This window comes from Camelina sativa, chromosome 5 (genome assembly GCF_000633955.1).
Source record: "Camelina sativa cultivar DH55 chromosome 5, Cs, whole genome shotgun sequence".
NCBI classification, from domain to species: Eukaryota; Viridiplantae; Streptophyta; class Magnoliopsida; order Brassicales; family Brassicaceae; genus Camelina; species Camelina sativa.
The window spans coordinates 1,527,970-1,549,444 of record NC_025689.1 but is presented as its reverse complement, the minus strand read 5'-3'; the positions used below and the strand labels follow the sequence as shown (position 1 = coordinate 1,549,444).

Sequence of the window (21,475 nt, the reverse complement as noted above, 5' to 3'; positions counted from 1 at the left end):
TCTAATAACCATTCGGGTTTAGATAGATGTTGCTAAACCGAACTATAATTTTATCAAACCGAATCTGAACCACAAAATTGATATTTCATACAAGTCTCTCTCTCTGTCTCTGTCTCTCTCACTCAAACCCATTTTTCCTAAAACCCTCGTCTCTCTTCTTCATAGCCATGGCGAGGTTTCCTATTTCTCCGGCGCCTAACCTCCTCTTGAGACTCTTCTCCTCAAACAAACGGTCTTCATCTCCTACCGCCGCTCTTTTAACCGGAGATTTCCATCTGATTCGTCATTTCTCCGCCGGAACAGCTGCTCGTGCGGCCAAGGATGAGAAAGAACCATGGTGGAAAGAATCGATGGACAAGCTTCGCAACATCGGGATCTCAGCTCACATAGACTCAGGGAAGACTACTTTGACTGAGCGTGTTCTTTTCTATACGGGTCGGATCCATGAGATCCACGAAGTTAGAGGTAGAGACGGCGTCGGAGCTAAAATGGACTCCATGGACTTAGAGCGAGAGAAAGGTATCACCATCCAATCAGCCGCTACTTACTGTACTTGGAAGGATTACAAGGTGATGAGATCTTTCTTCCTGATTCTGTAATTCTCAATCTCTTATCAGATTCGTTTAAATTTTGGTTTTATTTTGCTAAATCGAAGTCTTAATCCTATTATTGATTGTTGTTTAGGTTAATATTATTGATACGCCTGGTCACGTTGACTTCACCATTGAAGTGGAGAGGGCACTACGTGTACTAGACGGGGCGATTTTGGTTCTGTGCAGTGTTGGTGGTGTACAGAGTCAGTCTATTACAGTTGATAGGCAAATGAGGAGATATGAAGTCCCTAGAGTTGCGTTTATCAATAAGCTTGATAGAATGGGAGCAGATCCATGGAAAGTCTTGAACCAAGTGCGTCTTAAATTATTGAATGAGTTTGATCAAGTATAGCTTTAACTGGTTGTAACTTCTTTTTTATCTTACTTTTCACTAGGCAAGAGCTAAGCTCAGACATCATAGTGCAGCTGTGCAAGTGCCTATTGGTTTAGAAGAAAATTTCCAAGGTCTTATAGACCTTATTCATGTGAAAGCTTATTTCTACCACGGATCCAGCGGGTTTGTGTTATTTATATTCATTTTTAGAATTGCTTATGTTGTCGTTGGGGCATATGTATGTGTTATATGTTGTGACATTTTTGATTTTCTGTAAATTGCAGTGAGAATGTTGTGGCTGGTGATATTCCTGCTGATATGGAAGGTTTGGTCGCAGACAAGAGGCGAGAATTGATTGAGACAGTCTCTGAAGTTGATGATATACTCGCAGAGAAATTTCTAAACGATGAGCCTGTATCTGCTTCTGAGCTTGAGGTTTGTTCTTTTTCATGCTGTGGCACATATAATCTCGATGACATTCAGATTCATTGCATGAAACATAGGAGGCTGAGTCCCTAAATATAGATAGGCATTGTTGGCAACTTATGTTATTTAAATCGTTGATTTCACTTAAACAGATATCAATCCTTAGGGAATGTTGAATCATACGGGTCCTAACTTGCCTTAGGCATTGTCTTAATTTCATTGTGTTATCTTTCATTTCTGTGGGCCATGAATTGCTGCGTTTAGTTGCTCTTTTACCTGCAGTTTTGTTATTGTAACTTTTTTGGCCTGCTGTATATGCAGGAAGCTATTCGTAGAGCTACCATAGCGCAAAAGTTTGTTCCTGTATTCATGGGTAGTGCATTCAAAAACAAGGTAATTGAATATTCGAAAGATGATATTGCTCAAGTCTGGATTACATATCAGTTACGTTTCTCTTTGTGCTGTTGTGTTTGTATTAAAAAGTTTTCAACATCTGCCGTGCTCCCTTAATTTTTGTCTGCAGGGAGTACAACCTCTACTAGATGGTGTTATAAGTTATCTCCCTTCTCCAAATGAAGTCAATAACTATGCTCTTGACCAGACAAATAATGAAGAGAGGGTACTCAACTTGTAATTTTATTTTTATAGGAGAAATATGTCGGTTCTAAAGGAATGATTTTCAGGTAACCTTGACTGGATCTCCAGATGGACCTCTTGTGGCGCTGGCTTTCAAACTAGAGGAGGGTCGTTTTGGTCAGCTGACATATTTGAGGTGCATGCTGAATATTAAAAGTATTTTCTGCACTTCTGTTATGAATGAATTTGTGAATGCTAACTCATGTTTTTTGTTTGTTGATGAAGAGTCTATGAAGGTGTGATTAAGAAGGGTGATTTTATCATAAATGTCAATACTGGAAAAAGAATTAAGGTTAGTTCTTGGATCTTAGTATTGCTTTGAGATTAAAGTCATGAAGTCTTTTGCATAAATTTATACCAAACTACACTGAAGAAGTAAAGTTTTCTTGTCCCTGGCCTGACATGAATACAATTTTTCATCTGCTTCATGTAAACATAATCATAGATGCAAAATATCTGAAGTTCAGACTAGTTGTCATCTTTTTTCTCTTAACCCTTGCAAGTATTCCCTCCCTGTGATACTTGATTTTACCTAAAGGCTGTTTACTGTCTCTTGATCTAGGTTCCTCGCTTGGTCCGTATGCATTCGAATGATATGGAGGTTAGTTGAAGTTTATTTATGGTAGCTCCGTGGTGGCAGCTCTACTGCCATGTGACTGGATTCTAATTTCTTATTCTATTTTCAGGATATTCAAGAGGCACACGCTGGACAAATCGTAGCTGTGTTTGGTGTTGAGTGTGCATCAGGTACAATAGAAAATTCTTCTTTGCTCCGGGGATGAAACTCTAATTTTGTGTTTCTTGTTGGGTCAATTTTCTAACCTCAGTACATAATCAGGTGATACATTTACGGATGGATCAGTCAAGTACACAATGACATCGATGAGTGTTCCTGAACCTGTTATGTCATTAGCTGTTCAACCGGTTTCAAAAGATTCTGGGGGACAGGTAACTTCTGTGATTCTTTTGTAACTAAAACAATTCACATGTTTCCTTTAATTTCTGGCCCTGAGAAATCTGCAATTGATATATATTTCATGTGTTAGTTTTCAAAAGCATTGAATCGATTCCAGAAAGAGGATCCTACTTTCCGAGTGGGATTGGACCCCGAGAGTGGCCAGGTATCATCATTTAAAGAACTCTGTTACTACTTCTCATCACCTCTCTCCTATTTCACCTGTAGTATTCTACATTGCTGATTCTTCCATGTATCCTTTTGGGACAGACCATTATTTCTGGTATGGGGGAATTGCATTTGGACATCTATGTTGAACGCATCCGCAGAGAATATAAGGTGCCTGACTTTAAGCCTACATTACGTTCTTACTTCATCTCTTCTCGTCACTCGTCAGAATCCCTTATTTCTGCAAATTTCAAACAGGTTGATGCGACGGTGGGCAAACCCCGTGTCAATTTTAGGGAAACTATTACTCAGCGGGCTGAGTTCGATTATTTACACAAGAAGCAGAGTGGAGGAGCGGGTCAGTACGGTAGGGTTACAGGGTGAGTATCAAAAACTTATAGTGCCTAAATGATGTAATTTTGGATCCTTTCTAAACCAATTCACGTCTGGTTAAATTATTTACAATTTTTAGGTACGTGGAACCACTTCCACCGGGTTCTACAGAGAAGTTTGAATTCGAAAACATGATTGTTGGGCAAGCAATTCCGTCTGGTTTTATCCCAGCAATTGAGAAAGGTTTCAAAGAAGCTGCAAACTCGTGAGTGGTCTTTGTCTTTCTCAATTTTCCTTTCCCTCTTGTTTTGGTTGAGGAAATGTTGTAAGTGATTGTGAAACCCTCAATTCCATTGCAGGGGCTCGCTAATTGGTCACCCTGTAGAAAATCTCAGAATAGTATTGACAGATGGAGCAGCACACGCGGTCGATTCCAGTGAACTTGCGTTTAAAATGGCTGCAATATATGCATTCAGACTGTGTTACACAGCAGCGAGACCGGTGATTCTAGAGCCAGTAATGTTAGTCGAGTTGAAAGTACCAACAGAGTTTCAGGGTACTGTCGCTGGTGACATCAACAAGTAAAATCCAAACATTAAACCCTTTAACAATACCTTTTCTCCTTGTCCTATTTAATATAATAATTCAACTTCTTGTTTTGCTTTCAGGAGGAAAGGTATAATCGTTGGAAACGATCAAGAGGGTGACGATTCAGTAATCACAGCCAATGTAAGAAGCAAAAGCAAACGATAGCCAAATTTCCCCCACCATTTTTTGAAATCGTAACTAAAAGTGTAAATGCTGTTGGTGTTTTTAACAGGTGCCTTTGAACAACATGTTTGGCTATTCCACTTCTCTCCGGTCCATGACACAAGGAAAAGGAGAATTCACGATGGAATACAAAGAACATAGTGCTGTGTCCAACGAAGTCCAGGCTCAGCTCGTCAAGGCTTACAGCGCCAGCAAAGCTACTGAATAATCAAGCGCTCGATAGATAGGTTTGTTTTTTTCATAATCTTGTTGAGAAGTCCCAACATTATTATTTTATACGGTTCATAGAACCAACAAAAAAAATCACTCAGCATAAATTTGCCTAATAGGCTTTGTCAGAAGAAAATCACTATGTTTATTGGGGCCATTAGGTAGGTCATATTTTTTGTTATCTCTATGTTCCACCAGTCCCACTCATCATTTTGATTATTGTAAACAATCAAATATTATTCACTGTTTACTTACTATCATTAATTCTCTATATATAATAAGATAGGTTCAAAAACAAGCCAACCAAAACAAAATCGTTAGAGACAACAACAATAATTGAGATAGATAGAGTCGTATTCACGTCAACAAAGAGAAGATGCAACGACAGTCTCTAACGAACGACGTCAGACTCTTTCTTTGTAACTTCGTCTCAAAGCCACTCCTTTATTTTCTTCTTCAACAGGAGTTGGTGACGACGACATCTCATCTCCCTTGAAATTACCCTTATACCCTTCGGTTTAGTTGTTGCTCTTACTCCAATTTCTATTTTTTTTTTTTTTTTTGGGTCAACATATATCTAATATTTGCTTCCTTGAATAGTGGTGTTTTCCTTAACATATATGATGCTATGAGAGCCTATGACCACTGAAGTCTATGACCTATTCAAAGGATAATACTGTTATTTTGGTAATATTGATCAATTGTTATCTTTTTATATTCAACAGTCAACATCAAATTCTTTTTTTCTTCTTTTTACTCAACAAGTCGAATCAAAATTTTGGTGTGTTTTGGTTAGCTAATATAACTTACTACTAAACTAATCATAATCCAGTGTATATCATATTTAGTAACCAAACGGTCAAGCCCCCATTAAACCAAAATCTTTTTCATATTTATAACATAGCTTTTCCCTCCACGCAACTTCAATTCAATCAATATCCCAAAAAAAAAAACAAATTACATCTCTTCACTTCACATCACACCATGCATCATCATCATCTTCCATGCAATCTCAAACCCTTCACAACCATCTTCTCCTTCTTCTTCCTTCTCTATCTCAGTCTCCATAACCTACAAACCATCGAATCTCGAAACCCATCTCAGTTCACGAACAACCCAACCCCTGACGTTTCTATACCGGAGATCAAACTTCACCTTCAACGGTACGGTTACCTCCCTCAAAACAACGACGTCGACGACGTTTCGTTCGAGCAAGCTCTCTCTCGTTACCAGAAAAATCTCGGTCTACCGATAACCGGGAAACCAGATTCCGACACGTTGTCACATATTCTATTACCAAGATGTGGATTCCCTGATGACGTGGTGGACCACAAAACGTCACCGTTTCACACAAGTAAAAAATACGTGTACTTCCCCGGACGTCCCAGGTGGACAAAAGACGTCCCACTGAACCTCACGTACGCCTTCTCGCAGGATAACCTAACCCCTTACTTGACACCAACTGAGATACGGCGCGTGTTCAGACGCGCTTTCGCCAAGTGGGCTTCGGTGATCCCCGTAAGCTTCGTCGAAACAGAGGATTACGTCGAGGCAGACATCAAGATCGGATTCTTCGCCGGAGATCACGGCGACGGTGAGCCGTTCGACGGTGTTTTAGGTGTTTTAGCGCATACTTTCTCGCCGGAGAACGGTAGGCTTCATCTGGATAAAGCAGAGACGTGGGCCGTTGATTTCGATGAGGAGAAATCAGGAGAGGCCGTGGATTTGGAATCTGTGGCGGTACACGAGATAGGTCACGTGCTTGGACTAGGACATAGCTCGGTGAAAGACGCGGCTATGTATCCAACGTTGAAGCCGAGGAGCAAGAAAGTGAATTTGAATGTGGACGACGTCGTTGGAGTACAGTCTTTGTACGGAACAAACCCTAATTTCACGTTAAGTAGTTTACTTGCGTCAGAAACTTCGACCAACCTAGCTGATGGTTCGATGATGCGGCCGTCTCAAGGACTCATCTATTCGACTTTGACTACTGTTATGGCGGCTCTTTGTTTTCTTAATTGGTAGATAGGTTCGTAGACTAGAAGTATAGAATCATACACACACATAGGAGGATGTTTTCAAATAATGTCCACGTTGTTCACAAACATTTATTTTGACTTTACTTTTATGTTTATGTTTAGTTTAAAATGCTAAGACTATTCCATTTAACAACAAGGTCCATTAAGATTGGGTTTGAGAAATCTATGGCCCAATGGATTGCGGATGATGCTAAACTGAGATCAAATTTTCTGACTTTTGCGAGATATATTAACATAAGAACTTAAAAGTCCAGAGACCAGAGGTAACACAATTAGTTGGATAAATTAAACGTAATGGTACTTGGAAGAAGTTGTTAACTTTGGCCTACTGTTTTAAAATGTTCAGCTCACTTTGGTTATACCAATTTTTGTTGCTAGGAAGAGGTATAACCAAAAGACACACAGGAGGATTCTTTAAACCCGGATATTGTTTTTTTGGTTTGTTGATATCGTCAGAAAATTCTTTAAAGATTGTTTTTATTATTTTTCTCTCAAATTGAGAGTAAGTTAATATATAAACAAAGAAAAAGAAGAAAAAAAAAAAAAACTGAAGACATCCGACACATTTTCTTTGGATATCTCTATCCCCAATTGTCGTTGTCGCATTGAAAAGCAAAGTAGGCTCCATGGCCCATAATCATATTAACGGTACGGCCTGGTTTAATCGCTTTCTTCTTCTCCTTCTCTCTATATCATTATTTGGGGGAATATTTTAAGTGACTAACAAAGACTATTGCAATGCAATTGTCGTTTGAAACACACAAAAACAAAAAACAAAAGAAAGTCTCACACTAGCCTTTGGTAACACATAATTGTTTGTATCGCTACGTACTTGGAGTTTTATTCGTTTTTTATGTACAATTGTAAAAGACTGTAAATATAGATTATCTAATTTTTTGATGGATTTTACACTATTATATTTGAATCCTGATGATTGTAAAAAACAATATTCTGAAATTGTTTCTTGTGTTCGTAATTAATTTTTATTGGCTTAGACAATATATATATTATCTATGTGCATTACTATAATTTATCATCTTCAACTTCATTGGTTCCCTAATATTTGGGGCGGAATCTATAGTTCATTTGACAAATTATTGCTTAACAGCAATCTTTTGTTTTGTCACAAAGACACATCTCTTATACGTTATCTTGTTTTGTAATATGTACGCTATTATTTTTCTCTATACATATAGATAAGTAGTAGGCTCATCAATTGTCATCGTTAGGTAGAATATTTAAGGTATGTAAGAGTAAGTCCTATAACCATTAATCCAATAGACATCAAGTAGCATTCTTGGGTTTTACATGAAAATTAATATGTAGTTAATTTAGATAATATGATAAAGGAAATTGTTATAAACACTTTCAATTGAAAGATTAGAAATAGTAAAGAAGGAGACAAGAGGGATAAAGGGAAGAGCATATGGTCTATCATCTTTGCATGTTATTCGTCAGAAGAGATTATTTATCTAAAACCAAAAAACGTCTCCTTTTATTTTTCTTTATATACATATAGAACTTCATATTCTTCTCTTAAAATTTGACTTAAAAAAAAAAAGATCGAGTGTTGTTGAGAAAAAAAAAAAAAGTTAAAATAATATTCGGTGTCATTATGGGCACATGAGGCCGCACGTGTTCTTGCTGTTTACTTTGGGATCACCGTCCTCTGTCACGTCACGTGATTCAAGAAAACAAAAAAAAAAATCAAAAGAATAAACCAACAAAAATAAAAAAGTTTAGTATTAGTCCAATATCAATAATGACATAGTATAATAGTATCAATATAAATGGGAGTTACGAGCGTTCTTAGTGGTCACTTGCTTACTTTGCTACTAGAGTCACGAGACCACAACATTTGGGGAGTATCAAATCCATAAGTCAATTTATAATAACTATGACTACCATCTTTTCTTTTGTTGGCAACAAAACTACAAAAAAAAAGAAAAAAAAAAGTTTTCAAATAAGAAGACCATAACAAAGAGAGTCGGACTCTAATTGAACACGAAAGACCTTTAATTTTTTTTAGACAAAGAACGAGAGAGACTAAAGAAAACTGTTAGTGCCACCGTACGTCAATGTACTTTCTTCCTATTATTTTTTTCTCTTTTTTTTCTTGAGAGAACCATATATATAGGACTCGTATCTTATTGCGGCAAATAGCTAAATTTGCTTGGGTAAATTATGGTATAAATAGTAAAATATGAGTACATGAAATTTAGCGAGTACGAAAGTGAACCTTCTGAGCCAAGAAGAAGGTGACAGCTGGAAAAGACACTGTCGGTTGTAAGTGAAAAAAAATATATAAAAAAAAACAAATATCTCTCATATAAGTATATGGCTACCTCTCGTTCCGTGCCATCGTGTTTAATTAATGCTGAATGTGCAGTGGGGTTGGTCCCTTGTGCGTAGTCACTTTGTTTGGTAACAATTTTTTTTTTTCTTTTTAAAATTGCATAACGATTTCACCGTAACTCATACTAGTATAGTTTTGTGTTATATAAAAGTACTAGGTAACAACCCGCACATAGTGTGGTCTAAAATAATTATATAATATTTTTACTGTAATTTTTATTTACAAAATCTATTATATTTATGGGTAATTGAAATATTTAAAATTCGATTGTGTAATATATATCCATAAAAAAATTGTATAATAATTAAAATTTAACCAGTGAGAGTTATTATAATATCAATCTTATATTATTATATCGTATAAACAAAGGTTCTTAAAATTCATTTTAAAGATTTTATGAAAATATAATTAAAGGATATAATTAAGTTAAAAAGATAATATAAAAACTTAATTTTGGGTGTTAATTGTATTTTTGAATAATTTCAATGGTAAATAAATGTAAATATTTTTAAAAATTGATGATAAATAAAAGAAAAATATCATGAGCTCTGTAATGCTGACAACTCAGCTTTTTGTCAAAAAATTCTTCTATTAATATATAGGGGATTTTTAAAATTATCTCAATGTGATCAAAAACCCTAGCAAGCCTCACACGACACGGCCCGTTTCTTTCTCCCTTCTCTCTTTTAATTTAAAACTCTATTTAGTTATGTGTACATTCTTAAAATAACAGGAAGATATTACAATTTTTCGTACAAAATCATTCAATAGTTATTAATTAATTTCTCAATTTTAGGAAAATTGCACGGTGTTGCACAACAAAATATCCAATTCGTACTAGTATGACTTATGATGTTCATTTTGCAGAAAAAAATATTCGTTATACTCTTTTGTTACTTTTTTTAATGCATCATCTTATTATTATTCTTCTTCTGCAATTTTATGGCCCCCACATGCAGCCACGTTGTTTAAATTACCCTTTCATTTTACTAATCGTTTATTTTATTTTTCGTAAAAGATGAAAACAAATTTATCTTTAGAACTTTGTGTGGATAGGTCAATAACTAAAATTGTCGGTACGTACCATAAAGCATGTGTTATGCCCTATATATATCTTTCGACAAAACAAAACAAAAATAAGTGAAAGAGGGTAAAATTAGCTTAATCAATTAATAGTTTATCCGCCGAACAACTTTTTTTACTCGTTTAAAAAAATAAATAATAATTCAGACAAATTGGCCCTCTTCAATTATTCGTCTGCAGCATATACGTGCGTTATTCGCTAATTAACCTTATTTTGATAACACTTTAAGTTAATTTTGTTTTCAGCTTAAAGCTCATATTAAGTATATGTATGGTACACACATTACTTCGACAATGAGGCAGGGTTTTTTCGGCAGAAAAGAGCAATGCAAATTTGTCAATTCTGGTTTGATATATATATGTACATAAATGAAACAACGAACAAAGTTTTATATACGGACATGCGTATGATTATATATATATGAAAGAGAAAATGAGCACATAGGTATAGATAATCATAGACCCACTAAATAAGTAAATAATACGTACACAATATATAGTACAGAAGCAATGAAAGAGACGTATATATATGATGACTGAAAACATATTTTGTAATTATAAGAAAAAACAAAATTTGAAGTTATACACTCATCACTCATGGTCTGGTTCTATATCATAATTCTCTACCTCAAATGCGGTGATATCACAAATGTTAAAAGCGAAGTTAAATGTTGAATTTGAAATTTTTGTGCTATTTTCTTAAATCAAATAATAGTAGTTTTTTGTTAATAAATTAGAAACTATTGTATCAATGATGATCGTGTGTGATGTTAAGACTATATAAAAGCTCTAACTTTATTTCCCACCTGATTGGATATGGATAACTGGAAACCACAACTATATATTAGATTAAAAGAAAACGAGATCGAGTAAATTATATAACAATCCACTTGAATCACTGATCATATAGCTAATCTCAAAAGTAACCATACATTTCGATCAGTCTACACCATAAAAAAGTTGCTGATGAAAAAACATTACTTATAAGTTATACAAACGTATGTTGTTGGCTTAATTAGTCAAATTTATTTTAATAAAATCACGAGAGGAAAGGTGAAAATTTTTGACCAAAAAAGTAAAGAAAGAAAGGTGAAAACATGCAAAAATTAATTCATCAATTATCATCCCCTCAAAATCAACACATCGTTATTCGTCATGTGACATGTTAAACTCGAGTTTTCTTGTTCAGTTTTTTTTTTTTTTACTATTGTTTCAAACTTTCAATCTTGGCTGGCTATATTATAAACACCTTGAAAAAAGTAACAAAAACACATTATTCATTCCTTTGCAAACTTAGGAAATTAGTTTCGATTTTGGTCATCTATATATATTCCACACTTATAAGTTATAACAGTTAGCAAATTAGTGCATAGTTCTAACTTTTAACTCTCACTTCTTTTTCCCCTTATAGATAAAGGTGGACAATTAAATAAATTAAAGAAGTGAGAAGTGAATAAGGTCGAGTCGGTCACTCACGGTGCATGGTCACTCTCTCTGCACGTTCTCTTGCGCTCTCTCTCTCTCTCTCTCTCTCTCATCATCTCCCCTATTAAAGACTCTTCTCTAACCAGTCACACAGAGAGTGAGAAAGACAGAGTCAGAGAGTCTTCTTCTGCAATAGCTCTAGAGCGAGAGAGAGAAAGGTCATCATAAGAATGGACGTGTATGGCTTATCTTCACCAGACTTACTTCGAATCGACGACCTTCTTGATTTCTCCAACGAAGACATCTTCTCCGCCTCTTCTAACTCCGGTGGTTCCACCGCCGCTACTTCCTCTTCTTCTTTCCCTCCTCCTCAAAACCCTAGTTATCACCACCACCATCTCCCTTCATCCGCCGATCATCACTCCTTCCTCCACGACATTTGCGTTCCCGTACGTATTATATAAACTCTCTCTTTCTCTTTCAAGATTTGACCAATTTCGAAATCGATGATCTTCTTGATTTTTTAAAGATTTGTGTATTTGGTTTTGTTCGCAGAGTGACGACGCAGCTCACCTCGAATGGCTCTCGCAGTTCGTCGACGACTCTTTCGCTGATTTCCCGGCGAATCCATTAGGAGGAACCATGACTTCAGTCAAAACCGAGACTTCGTTTCCAGGGAAACCAAGAAGCAAACGATCAAGAGCTCCAGCTCCTTTCGCCGGAACATGGTCACCGATGCCACAGGAATCCGAACAGCAGCAGCTTCACAACGCCGCAAAATTCAAGCCGAAGAAAGAACAATCCAGCGGAGGAGGAGGAAGACACCCGTCGTCGTCATCGGAGTCAGGGGAAGGATCAGGAGGGATGAGGAGATGTACTCACTGTGCATCAGAGAAGACGCCACAATGGAGGACAGGACCACTCGGACCTAAAACGCTATGTAACGCTTGTGGAGTCCGGTTTAAATCCGGTAGACTTGTACCGGAATATAGACCGGCTTCTAGTCCTACTTTTGTTTTGACTCAGCATTCAAACTCTCACCGGAAAGTTATGGAGCTTCGACGGCAGAAAGAAGTTATGAGACAACCACAACAAGTTCAACTTCACCACCATCATCACCATCCGTTTTAGTAATCATCACTTCACTTCCCCTCGTCGTTACTTTTTTCTTTTTCCGGAGGTTTTTTTTTTTTCTTTCTTTTTTGGTTCTTGGGGTTGGGTTTTTGGGATAGTGTCACGTGATGATGACGTGTCGCGATCGTAGCGGCGTTAATCACGTGACCGACGACGATGGGAGCCTAAAAATTCTTTAGTGTTTTACAAATCGAACGTTGCAAAATCAACCTCATTTAATTGTTAATTACTACTATAATTTTTATATCTTTGCTTTGCCTTTTCTCCTACGTTATTATTACTTCACCCTTATAATTTTTAAAATACAAATAATTTACTGAAGATGAATTAGAAAAAGCTACATTAATTTCCGCTTACACTAAACGTCGTCAGCGTTCAGAGTTGTTTAGTACTAGTATATATTATCTACTTGCACCCTCATTGCGACTTCACGTTCCGACCAAATTTATTACATACGAAGCGGAAGACGAAGAAATCATTAAGTCCTATTGTTCCGTTCCGGTTTACGAAATTGTGATTTTAAGGCCTAAGCTCGAATTGATTCGGGGTGCCAAAATATGAAACTCGTTGTTTTACTTTAGACTACGAAATTGATAAAGTCATTTAATGTTTCAAATTAAAGATGTAGAAGAAAACTGATTATATTAGAATTGATTTCAATTAAAATTCAAAGCGAAAACTGGATTTAAGAATACACCTTCATGGGAGATTTAATCATGATAACATCATCATGAACTTGTATCACTAACTATTGCCAAAGAGCTAAAGCCCTCGAAAACATGAGACAACAAGGGATTACATCTTTGGCATTTGACACCAAANTGTAAACATTATTATTGTGTAATTTTGCTCCATCATCTAAGAACCCAAGAGTAAACAAATTTGTAACTCGAAAATAGGGTTTAGTTTGCCTCATACGGAGATACCATAGTTGCTGATTTTGTTCACTTCCTTTGTCAAAGCGTTTCTCTCTTGCTTTACTTCAGAAGCACGGTTCGATATCTGAGGGTGATCAAACAAGATATATCCATTATTATACATTGTACTGGTTCCTAATTTTTTCTCAAACTAGGTCATCAGCTCCTAACTACAGATCCAGCTCCTATACTCTATCTTAGACTAGCATGGAGACTTAGAGACAAGTAAATCCTTACTTGAGTGCGGAATCGAGAAGCTTCTCTCGTTGGCAATTCTTTCAGTACATCTTTCAAACCTGTACATACAAAATGATAGTTTTCTTCTTCTCTTTATGGATGTCTTTAGTTTCACAAACCATGGCATATAACACAGAAGGGTATAATCATACCTGCTGCTTGCTTTTCAATCTTATAGGCTGAGTGGATTGCACCTCTGATCTGTTTGCCTGCTTGTCTGTGTAAGAAGATGGAGAAAGTTAACATAATATTCATAGTTGATGCATATCCAATATACTGATCTTGTATTTTTTCTGGATCATAAACCTGAGTTTCATCCTTCCTCTAATCAACTCCTCTTCTGCCATAGTTGCAACTCTCTGAAACAATCAAATTGTTACGAATTCAAAAACCTTAATCCAATAAAACTTTCCAACAGACTGTTAAATTTCTGAAACAACATTGACTAATAATCAAGGGTATATATGTATATCTATAGATAGGGGTTAAGAGGTAGACTTCTGTACGAGAAGAGGTAGACTAAAGAATATCCTTTCTCTATAGTACTTCATCCCTGAATGAAACATAACCCTTTAATTTTGATGCAACTAGAACCATTCAACCATATGAAATCTAAGGCGGAACCTAATAACAGCTAAGAGAGTTCTCTGTACGAAACCTAAACATCTAAACCCTTTCAATTTTTATACTACTCGACAGACATTCTATTTCAAAGATTATGGGATGCTGAAGCAAACAAAAAAAAAAAAGAAGCTAGCTAACTAAATGTAAACCATAGGAAGTCTTCTCCAAAAACGTTAACCTCACCATCTTGAAAGTTTGAAAACGAACAACTCTTAAAGCAAAGAAAGGGCTTACCTCTAACTTTTCACTTTGAGCTGTAAGACGATCCATTGATTGTCGCAACTCTTTTACTTTAAGATCTGCTCTAGAAAGCAAAGCCTGAAATCAAAATATATGATCAAGACTCAAGAACCAGCTTTAACCACAGTCAAACCAGTTTATACATTCAACAAATGCTGCACAACACTGACCTCTTCACTTACAAACATGCGTACAGTATTGAAATATACAAACCTTCTTGTCTCTGCAAACAAACAAACAAGAACAATCACTAAAAGAGTCCATAACATAACATCCTAGAAGACTGAACTCTAGAGAGAAAACGTACTTTTCAGAGCAAAAACCCCAACCCCAAAAGCCAAAGTGCCTGATATAACCGGATGAGATGCAGCAACGTTCACACCATCTGCATACAATAATTGACAAATCTATGAGCGGAGAGAAGAAAACATAGTCAACACGAAGTATCCAAGAAAGTGGAACAGAGACCTTTAATCTTCCCAAACACCATTTGTTCGTAAACGTTATACTCAGAAGCTATCTCTCGAAGAGAATCCTATATCACAAAACCTCGATTTGGTGAATGACATAGAGAATACATGTTGTGAATTCCAGATTCGCTTGGATTCCAATGAAAATTAGGGGGTCGTAGTAAAAGCTTACGATGGTTTGGCTCGTGTGAGCAGCAGAAGTGTCTCGAATTTGAGACAATCGAGCTTTGGAGGCGTCAATGGTAGAATCCACCGTCTCTGTGATCGTCTTCTGGTACACAAGCGCCTGACGCAGTGCATCGTCGATCCAGGAAGCCGCATTTTCCACCGTCGTCGTTGCGATCTTCTGATACTCCGGCGGATGAACTGGCGAAGATTGAGGATTCGCCGGCGGATTCGCGTCGGTCATCTCTGAGGATGATTCTCCCAAAGTTGTCATTAGAAAAGATCTCTCCAAAAACTGGGTTGTGACGAACCTCTCAAGTTCTGAAGAAAACCCGGTGGATCAAATAATGACCCGAATATACTTAATCGGGCCCTGTTTCAAATTTATAACTTAAGCCCCTGTAATTTCAATTTATTACCAATATTTCCCCTTTATTTCTTAATTGATCAATAAACTCTAGAGACTTTCTTTTGTTTTAATTACTCTTCTTTAGTATGGCTAAACACTTTAACATCTTTAGTTAATCTCCTCTGACTCGGGTTAAGCCTCAACAATTGCCACTCTTTTAAATCTTGATCATGTTGATGAAATACTTCAAACCATCATGATAAGAGTACCCACTTGTGAAGTGTATAAGAAACTCTTGCCTATAACTTGTGTGAAGAATATTGAAACTTTGAATGTCAAGAAACTGGAATGGTTGAGATCGTTTATACTCAGGTAATGAACAACAAAATTAAAAACATTAACTGAAACCACTGTCTAATACTTTGATCACTAGGATTCACTTAGTAGGAGTCGTTTTTTTCTTCGAACTATAATCGCTTTCTCATCACTTGACAAAGTAGAGCTTGCCCATGACATGAAGGACAGCGACGAAAGCAATGAAACCGATGCTCATGATAAGGACAACATTAGGGGAGATCTTGAGACCGGGTGCATCATCGGTGTAGAACTGAAGCATGGATCCAGCTGCACCACCAGAGGCTCCTCCTCCACTAGCACCACCACCTGGCTTCCTCCTACGCATGCTTGCAGTTGCAGCTGCACTTCCTCTCTGTGGAGCTCCACTTCCCACCATTCTTGCTTCTCTTCTTTACTATCTGAGATTTAGTGCAAGAAAGTTAGGAAATTAACAACTTTGTAGACTGATCTTAAATAAAAGAAAGGGAGAATTATTTAGCAAATGACAAAACAAAAAGAAGACATCTAAACACCCTATGAGCTAAAGATATGTTACGTTTTATAGCCTTGAAATTTGCATCCTAACCAAAAGAGACAACTAAGTTAACCAAATTAAACTACGATTGGCACATTGTTCCATTCCCCGTTTAGCTAAACTCAACACAAATCCGAGTTTAAACCCAATTCTATAAGCTCTGGCAATCACGTTAAGACTTGGTACATGAATATTGAATTTGAAACACTCACAAAGCACATAATATCGATTTCAGCAATCGGGTCTACAAAACTATTAGCATACAAGAATAGATTATTAGATGGGAACAATGCAAAATTCAAACATGGAGACATATACAAAGAATGAACAAGCAAAATTCATTAATTTCACAGATGCGTAGGCAACATTTAGGAAGAAAAAGCAAAAAAAATCGAATCCAGATCGGAAAATCCTAAAACACCGAGACTTGGATTCAACATCGAGATCTCATTATCAGATCTACGCACGACACTGATCTAATAATAACCTATAGATCTAGCAATCAGAGACATGGATCGTAAAACAACAACGATAACAAAAAGACACACACACCTGATTCGGCTTCGAAATTCTGATGTCGACGAGAATGATACGAGACGGAGATGGAGAGAGCGAGATTTGAAGACCTTCGGAGTTGACCGCAAACTCTTTTTAACAATCTTTATAGGAAGAGGAGTAATACTCGCCACGCACCTTTTAATGTTTTACCCAATTACATATTGCCACCTCAGCGTAATCAGCAGAGCTTTTTCTTAAAGCGTAAGTGGGGGAGAGAGTTTGGAGTTTGGAGATAAACTAACTTAGAGCCCAAATCTAAGGCCCAAAAAGCCCAAACGCATTACTCGTTCGTTACTATAGTCGACGACTTTTTTGCACGACAGAAAAAATTTAAAGAATTTAAAAAGTAATGTTTGGTTTGCTGAATAGAATTAAATTTAAGTAGGGCATATTTTTTTTTATTCAATCTAAAAGATTGATTGTGTAATCATTCACTTTATTTGTAGGTCATATGAGAAGAGATTTGAAGTGAAATGTATGATTTTACAGGCAAAAAAATTAATGTTTATTGTATAACTTTTGATTCCCTAAACATAATATCTGAATTAGCCCTACTTCAGTACAGATTGAAGATGTTTTTGTTTATTTTTTGCCAAGAGTTTTTTTCAGTACGTAGAACAGACCAAAAAACAAAACAAAAAATCTCTTAAGAAGTTTATAGGTGACTTTAGTTCCTAGTTAAAACTAATGGAGGAAACGGAGGTGGGAAAATGTGAATCATGAAAGAAGTTTCGTACGTGGGCACGTACGTACGTACCAAAGTACGTAGACATTAAAAGCATTTTCTTCTAATTAGATCTGGAAACACGAATCTCGAGATGGAGACAGATATGTGAATCAAAGAGAGAGAGAGATCTAGAGTGTAATGATGCATATCTATCGGGGCATAAGGTTATGGAAAGAAGCCTGACATTTTTGTGTACGGCCACAGAGTCGACATATACTGTGCGACTGTTTTTAACCTTCGTACGTATCGATCCATTCCAAAATCTTATTTCATTCATGTGTTCCAATCAATCAATGCTATATTTACTATCGGAAAGCAGTGATGCTCTTGTTTTTGTTGAATTTATATACCATATGTATGTAGTATATTACTATTTCCTTCGCTAATCGCTATAGTGCTTTGATAAAAGCTAAAAGCATAAATGATGAAATTTTTATGACCAGAAAAATACTCCTTACTCGTTATATTGAACATCGAATGGATCACATTCTTTCATACTAATTGATTTAGAAGATCAATGTTCACACACACTATACTCTTACTATCAAAATGACAAGGATATGTCATAAATGTGAACATAAAATTTGAACAGAGACAAATGTTATAGTATCTAGTAGTATAAATAAGGTGGGGGAAGATACAAATAGAAAAGAAAGAAGAAGAAAAATAATTGAATCAGGCAATGATGATGTAGTAAATTATTTTTTGACAGGACGATATTTTTTATTTGTGTGTAAGAGAAAAAAAATCAAAACGGGGTCCCTTTTTTGGGCACATTTATTATCAAACGAATTCGTGCGGTGGCGGTGGTTATCTCAATTTATTACTTGTACTTTATTTTGTCCCTCCAACACTTTCAATCTCTCTCTATTTTTTTTTAATTAATATTCACCACAGGAAAATAAATGAAATGAATCATCAAGTTTATCTTGTTTACCAGGGTGTACTTGTACCCGAAGATCAGAAACTTGTACTATTTCTTTAGTTTGAGTTGCAGTTGTCGAGCAGAGATGCGGTGTAAGGATGACAATTATGTATATATGAATGAATAGTAACATATTTATTTCGTTTTGAATAGAGAAGAGAACAGCACGACGACGATAGTGAAATCACACTGCTATTTATTAGCATTTGTAATCATGACGATCCTTTTCAACCCAAAAATAAATAATAATCAAATAGTCTATTTTAAGGTGGACGTGGTTATCATAACATAAACACGTTTCGAAGTTGGTTTGTGTAACCGAGTAATGTCTTTGAATTACATCATTATAGACCAAAATTTAATAACGTTTGCAAATGGATATTAATCCGCTTCGTCCACTACAATATCATCAAACCCTTTAGATAACANTTTTTTTTTTTTTTTTTTTCACAATTGGTATTTTGATGCGAATATGAATGTACGTACGGCTGATTATAATTGAAAGAAATAATATATATAAAATCATTGATTAGAAAAGAAAAGAAATGTTAAACAAGCTTGGAGGTTAATGCAGGCTCCGGACTGTTTATTTGCGCAAGTAATGAAAAGTAGGTATTTCCCTAATACAGGATTTTTAATTGCGACTTTGGGAGCAAGACCATCTTATGCGTGGAGAAGCATATTGTTTGGGAGAGATCTTCTGATTCAAGGGTTAACTAAAAACATTGGGAATGGGAACTCTTTTAGAGTCTGACTAGATAATTGGGTTGAAGATGATGGTATGAGACCCCCTTGGAGAAGAAACAATGTCTTCAACCCGGATCTCAGAGTGTCTGACTTGATCGACAGTACTAATCGAACTTGGGACGCAGAAGCTCTGGCTTACCATTTCCTACCGCAGGATATTGAGAGAATCAAAAGTTTAAAACCAGTCCCTGAGATGGAGGATTACTACACTTGGAAGTTCAATAAAAGTGGAGACTTTTCGGTTAAGTCGGCTTATTGGTTGGCTTCTCAATCGCTAAATCCATTGATAAGAGAGGAAGCAAATGTGCAACCTTCAACAAATCCGCTAAAAGAACAAGTGTGGGGACTTCAGACAGATCCAAAGATAAAAGTTTTTCTCTGGAAGGTTTTATGTGGGGCTCTACCAGTCGCAGATGCCTTGTGTGGGAGAGGTTTGAGGATAGAAAACCTATGCCAAATCTGTGGTGGAGAAGAAGAAACGATCAATCATGTCTTATTTACTTGTTCTTTATCTCGCCAGTTGTGGGCATTATCCGGGATCCCATCTCCTGAGTTAGGTTTTCACAATGGGTCGGTTTTCTCTAATATTCAATACTTCTTATTGAATATAAAGAACCCTCGATGGCCGGATGAGTTAAAAAAAACCTTCCTTTGGGTGATGTGGAGAATATGGAAGAATCGCAATAAGGTGGCATTTGAAGGCTCGCATTTTTCACCACAAGAAACTATCACTAAAAGTCTGGAAGACTGGAAGGAGTGGGTTGAAGCTCAACAGGATTCTGATGAGGAGGATGAGGTTGAGGACCGAGGGGAAGGGGAAGTCCAAAGAGGAAGAGAATTAGGACAAATGCCCAAGAAACCAGGGTGGAAAAGACCGGTAAGAGAGTGGTTGAAATGTAATATAGGAATCTCTTGGTCGGCTAGAAACCGCTTGTTGGGTTGTGCGTGGGTCCTAAGGAATTTTAATGAAAAAGTCTTGTTGCATAGTAGAAGAGCTATGAATGAGGTCAAGGATAAGCAAGAAGCTCAGCTTAAAGGACTTTTGTGGGCTATAGAAAGTATGAGAAGCCATAGGATAGAAAATGTGGTTTTTGGTTTGCAGGATCAGCTTTTGGTAAAGGTGGTGACAAAGCCTGCTTTATGGCCTTCATTTCGATATCAATCAAATGAGGTGCGGAGAATGAGGGGAAGTTTCAAGGGTAGTACATTCTTTTTGGAAAATTCATTTTCAAACAGAGGAGCTCTTATGATAGCTCAGAGTGTCACTCAGGATTGTAGATTCCAATCGTATGTGGCGTTGGGGCATCCAGAATGGTTGAGGTATTTATTTGCTGAAGATGCAAGACTATCCTCTGATTGAATTTAAGTTTTTAATGGCTGGAGTAGGATAGCCATGTTTTGGTATAGGTAGAATAGAGTATTAACTCTGTCTGTTTGTAGAAACAGAGAGGACACTTTGTGTAAGATGCAGGGTATAACTGATCTTAAGGAGTATAAGTTGTTGTAAAAAGGAAGATGTAACCAATCTTATTAATACAAAACCAGTTGACAAAAAAAAAGAAAAGAAAAGAAATGTTTTAGTGTGTGCGTTGTCTTTGATTGGAACCTCCACCACGCGTGTGAGAGTGTCCTTTGTGGATCTTTCGAAAGCTCTCATAGTCACGACGCTCGACGTTGACGAAATTCACACGTGTGTCTAAACAGTGACACGCGTTAAAGACAAAAACCCACTTCTTAATAAAATAATAGTAATCACATGAGCGAGTGAGTGTGTGAGCCACTATCACCCTAGAACCCTCCGGCTCCACCAGAGAGTCTCACCGATGTTGAGTTGACATAACTCTCTCCTCTCTCTCTCTCTTCACCGTCTTCTATAGACTGTCGGCGGAGTCTTCTTACTTATATATAATTTGAGTCGCAGATTCCGTTATTTTTAATTTAATTTTCCTAATTTTGGACTTGGTTCATTTGATTTAATATATCTATCATGTGAATAAAATATGTAATATCTAAACCAAAAGCTTAGCTGTTGCTCTTACACATTTTTCTGATCAGTCTGAAACTTTTGAATAATAATGATAATTAATTACTTATTTTAGTAACTTCTCTACAGCTTCCATATGACTCCAAAAACCTATGTCGATTCTCTTTTCGATAAAATTCCCATATTATAAAATTCTGT

General features: G+C 36.5%; 5 protein-coding genes across 5 annotated transcripts; 3 read left to right on the top strand and 2 right to left on the bottom strand.

Moving 5' to 3' along the window:
* Nucleotides 101–4,683, top strand: LOC104784829 (elongation factor G-2, mitochondrial). The gene is made up of 18 exons (XM_010509917.2): nucleotides 101–569; nucleotides 685–906; nucleotides 989–1,110; nucleotides 1,212–1,362; nucleotides 1,675–1,746; nucleotides 1,877–1,972; nucleotides 2,037–2,125; nucleotides 2,215–2,281; nucleotides 2,552–2,590; nucleotides 2,676–2,736; nucleotides 2,828–2,937; nucleotides 3,036–3,110; nucleotides 3,215–3,283; nucleotides 3,371–3,492; nucleotides 3,585–3,710; nucleotides 3,805–4,026; nucleotides 4,114–4,174; nucleotides 4,266–4,683. Exons 1-18 carry the CDS (start codon nucleotides 168–170, stop codon nucleotides 4,422–4,424), a joined length of 2,265 nt encoding a protein of 754 aa, XP_010508219.1. The 5' UTR covers nucleotides 101–167; the 3' UTR covers nucleotides 4,425–4,683.
* Nucleotides 5,276–6,580, top strand: LOC104784828 (metalloendoproteinase 4-MMP-like). The gene has a single exon (XM_010509916.2). It carries the CDS (start codon nucleotides 5,411–5,413, stop codon nucleotides 6,449–6,451), a length of 1,041 nt encoding a protein of 346 aa, XP_010508218.1. The 5' UTR covers nucleotides 5,276–5,410; the 3' UTR covers nucleotides 6,452–6,580.
* On the top strand, nucleotides 11,376–12,709 carry LOC104784827 (GATA transcription factor 2-like). Its single transcript, XM_010509915.2, has 2 exons — nucleotides 11,376–11,778; nucleotides 11,885–12,709. Exons 1-2 carry the CDS (start codon nucleotides 11,560–11,562, stop codon nucleotides 12,458–12,460), a joined length of 795 nt encoding a protein of 264 aa, XP_010508217.1. The 5' UTR covers nucleotides 11,376–11,559; the 3' UTR covers nucleotides 12,461–12,709.
* On the bottom strand, nucleotides 13,292–15,462 carry LOC104784826. The gene is made up of 9 exons (XM_010509913.1): nucleotides 15,124–15,462; nucleotides 14,950–15,016; nucleotides 14,789–14,866; nucleotides 14,652–14,704; nucleotides 14,476–14,559; nucleotides 13,924–13,976; nucleotides 13,770–13,834; nucleotides 13,618–13,676; nucleotides 13,292–13,465 (listed from the first exon to the last, which is right to left on the bottom strand). The coding sequence occupies exons 1-9, from the start codon at nucleotides 15,388–15,390 to the stop codon at nucleotides 13,376–13,378; spliced, it is 816 nt and encodes a 271-aa protein (XP_010508215.1). The 5' UTR covers nucleotides 15,391–15,462; the 3' UTR covers nucleotides 13,292–13,375.
* Nucleotides 15,761–16,220, bottom strand: LOC104784825 (protein transport protein Sec61 subunit beta). The gene has a single exon (XM_010509912.2). The coding sequence runs from the start codon at nucleotides 16,196–16,198 to the stop codon at nucleotides 15,950–15,952; it is 249 nt and encodes an 82-aa protein (XP_010508214.1). The 5' UTR covers nucleotides 16,199–16,220; the 3' UTR covers nucleotides 15,761–15,949.

Bases quoted from the DNA above. Each gene is read 5' to 3' on its own strand.
- LOC104784829 (XM_010509917.2), top strand. From the start codon at position 168: ATGGCGAGGTTTCCTATTTCTCCGGCGCCTAACCTCCTCTTGAGACTC. The intron at 2,126-2,214 runs GTGCATGCTGAA...TTGTTGATGAAG, and splicing joins GGTCAGCTGACATATTTGAG to AGTCTATGAAGGTGTGATTA. The intron at 2,938-3,035 runs GTAACTTCTGTG...TTCATGTGTTAG, and splicing joins CAAAAGATTCTGGGGGACAG to TTTTCAAAAGCATTGAATCG.
- LOC104784828 (XM_010509916.2), top strand. From the start codon at position 5,411: ATGCATCATCATCATCTTCCATGCAATCTCAAACCCTTCACAACCATC.
- LOC104784826 (XM_010509913.1), bottom strand. From the start codon at position 15,390: ATGACAACTTTGGGAGAATCATCCTCAGAGATGACCGACGCGAATCCG. The intron at 15,017-15,123 runs GTAAGCTTTTAC...TTTGTGATATAG, and splicing joins CTCACACGAGCCAAACCATC to GATTCTCTTCGAGAGATAGC. The intron at 14,560-14,651 runs GTCAGTGTTGTG...TTTTGATTTCAG, and splicing joins GCATGTTTGTAAGTGAAGAG to GCTTTGCTTTCTAGAGCAGA.
- LOC104784827 (XM_010509915.2), top strand. From the start codon at position 11,560: ATGGACGTGTATGGCTTATCTTCACCAGACTTACTTCGAATCGACGAC. The intron at 11,779-11,884 runs GTACGTATTATA...TTTTGTTCGCAG, and splicing joins TCCACGACATTTGCGTTCCC to AGTGACGACGCAGCTCACCT.
- LOC104784825 (XM_010509912.2), bottom strand. From the start codon at position 16,198: ATGGTGGGAAGTGGAGCTCCACAGAGAGGAAGTGCAGCTGCAACTGCA.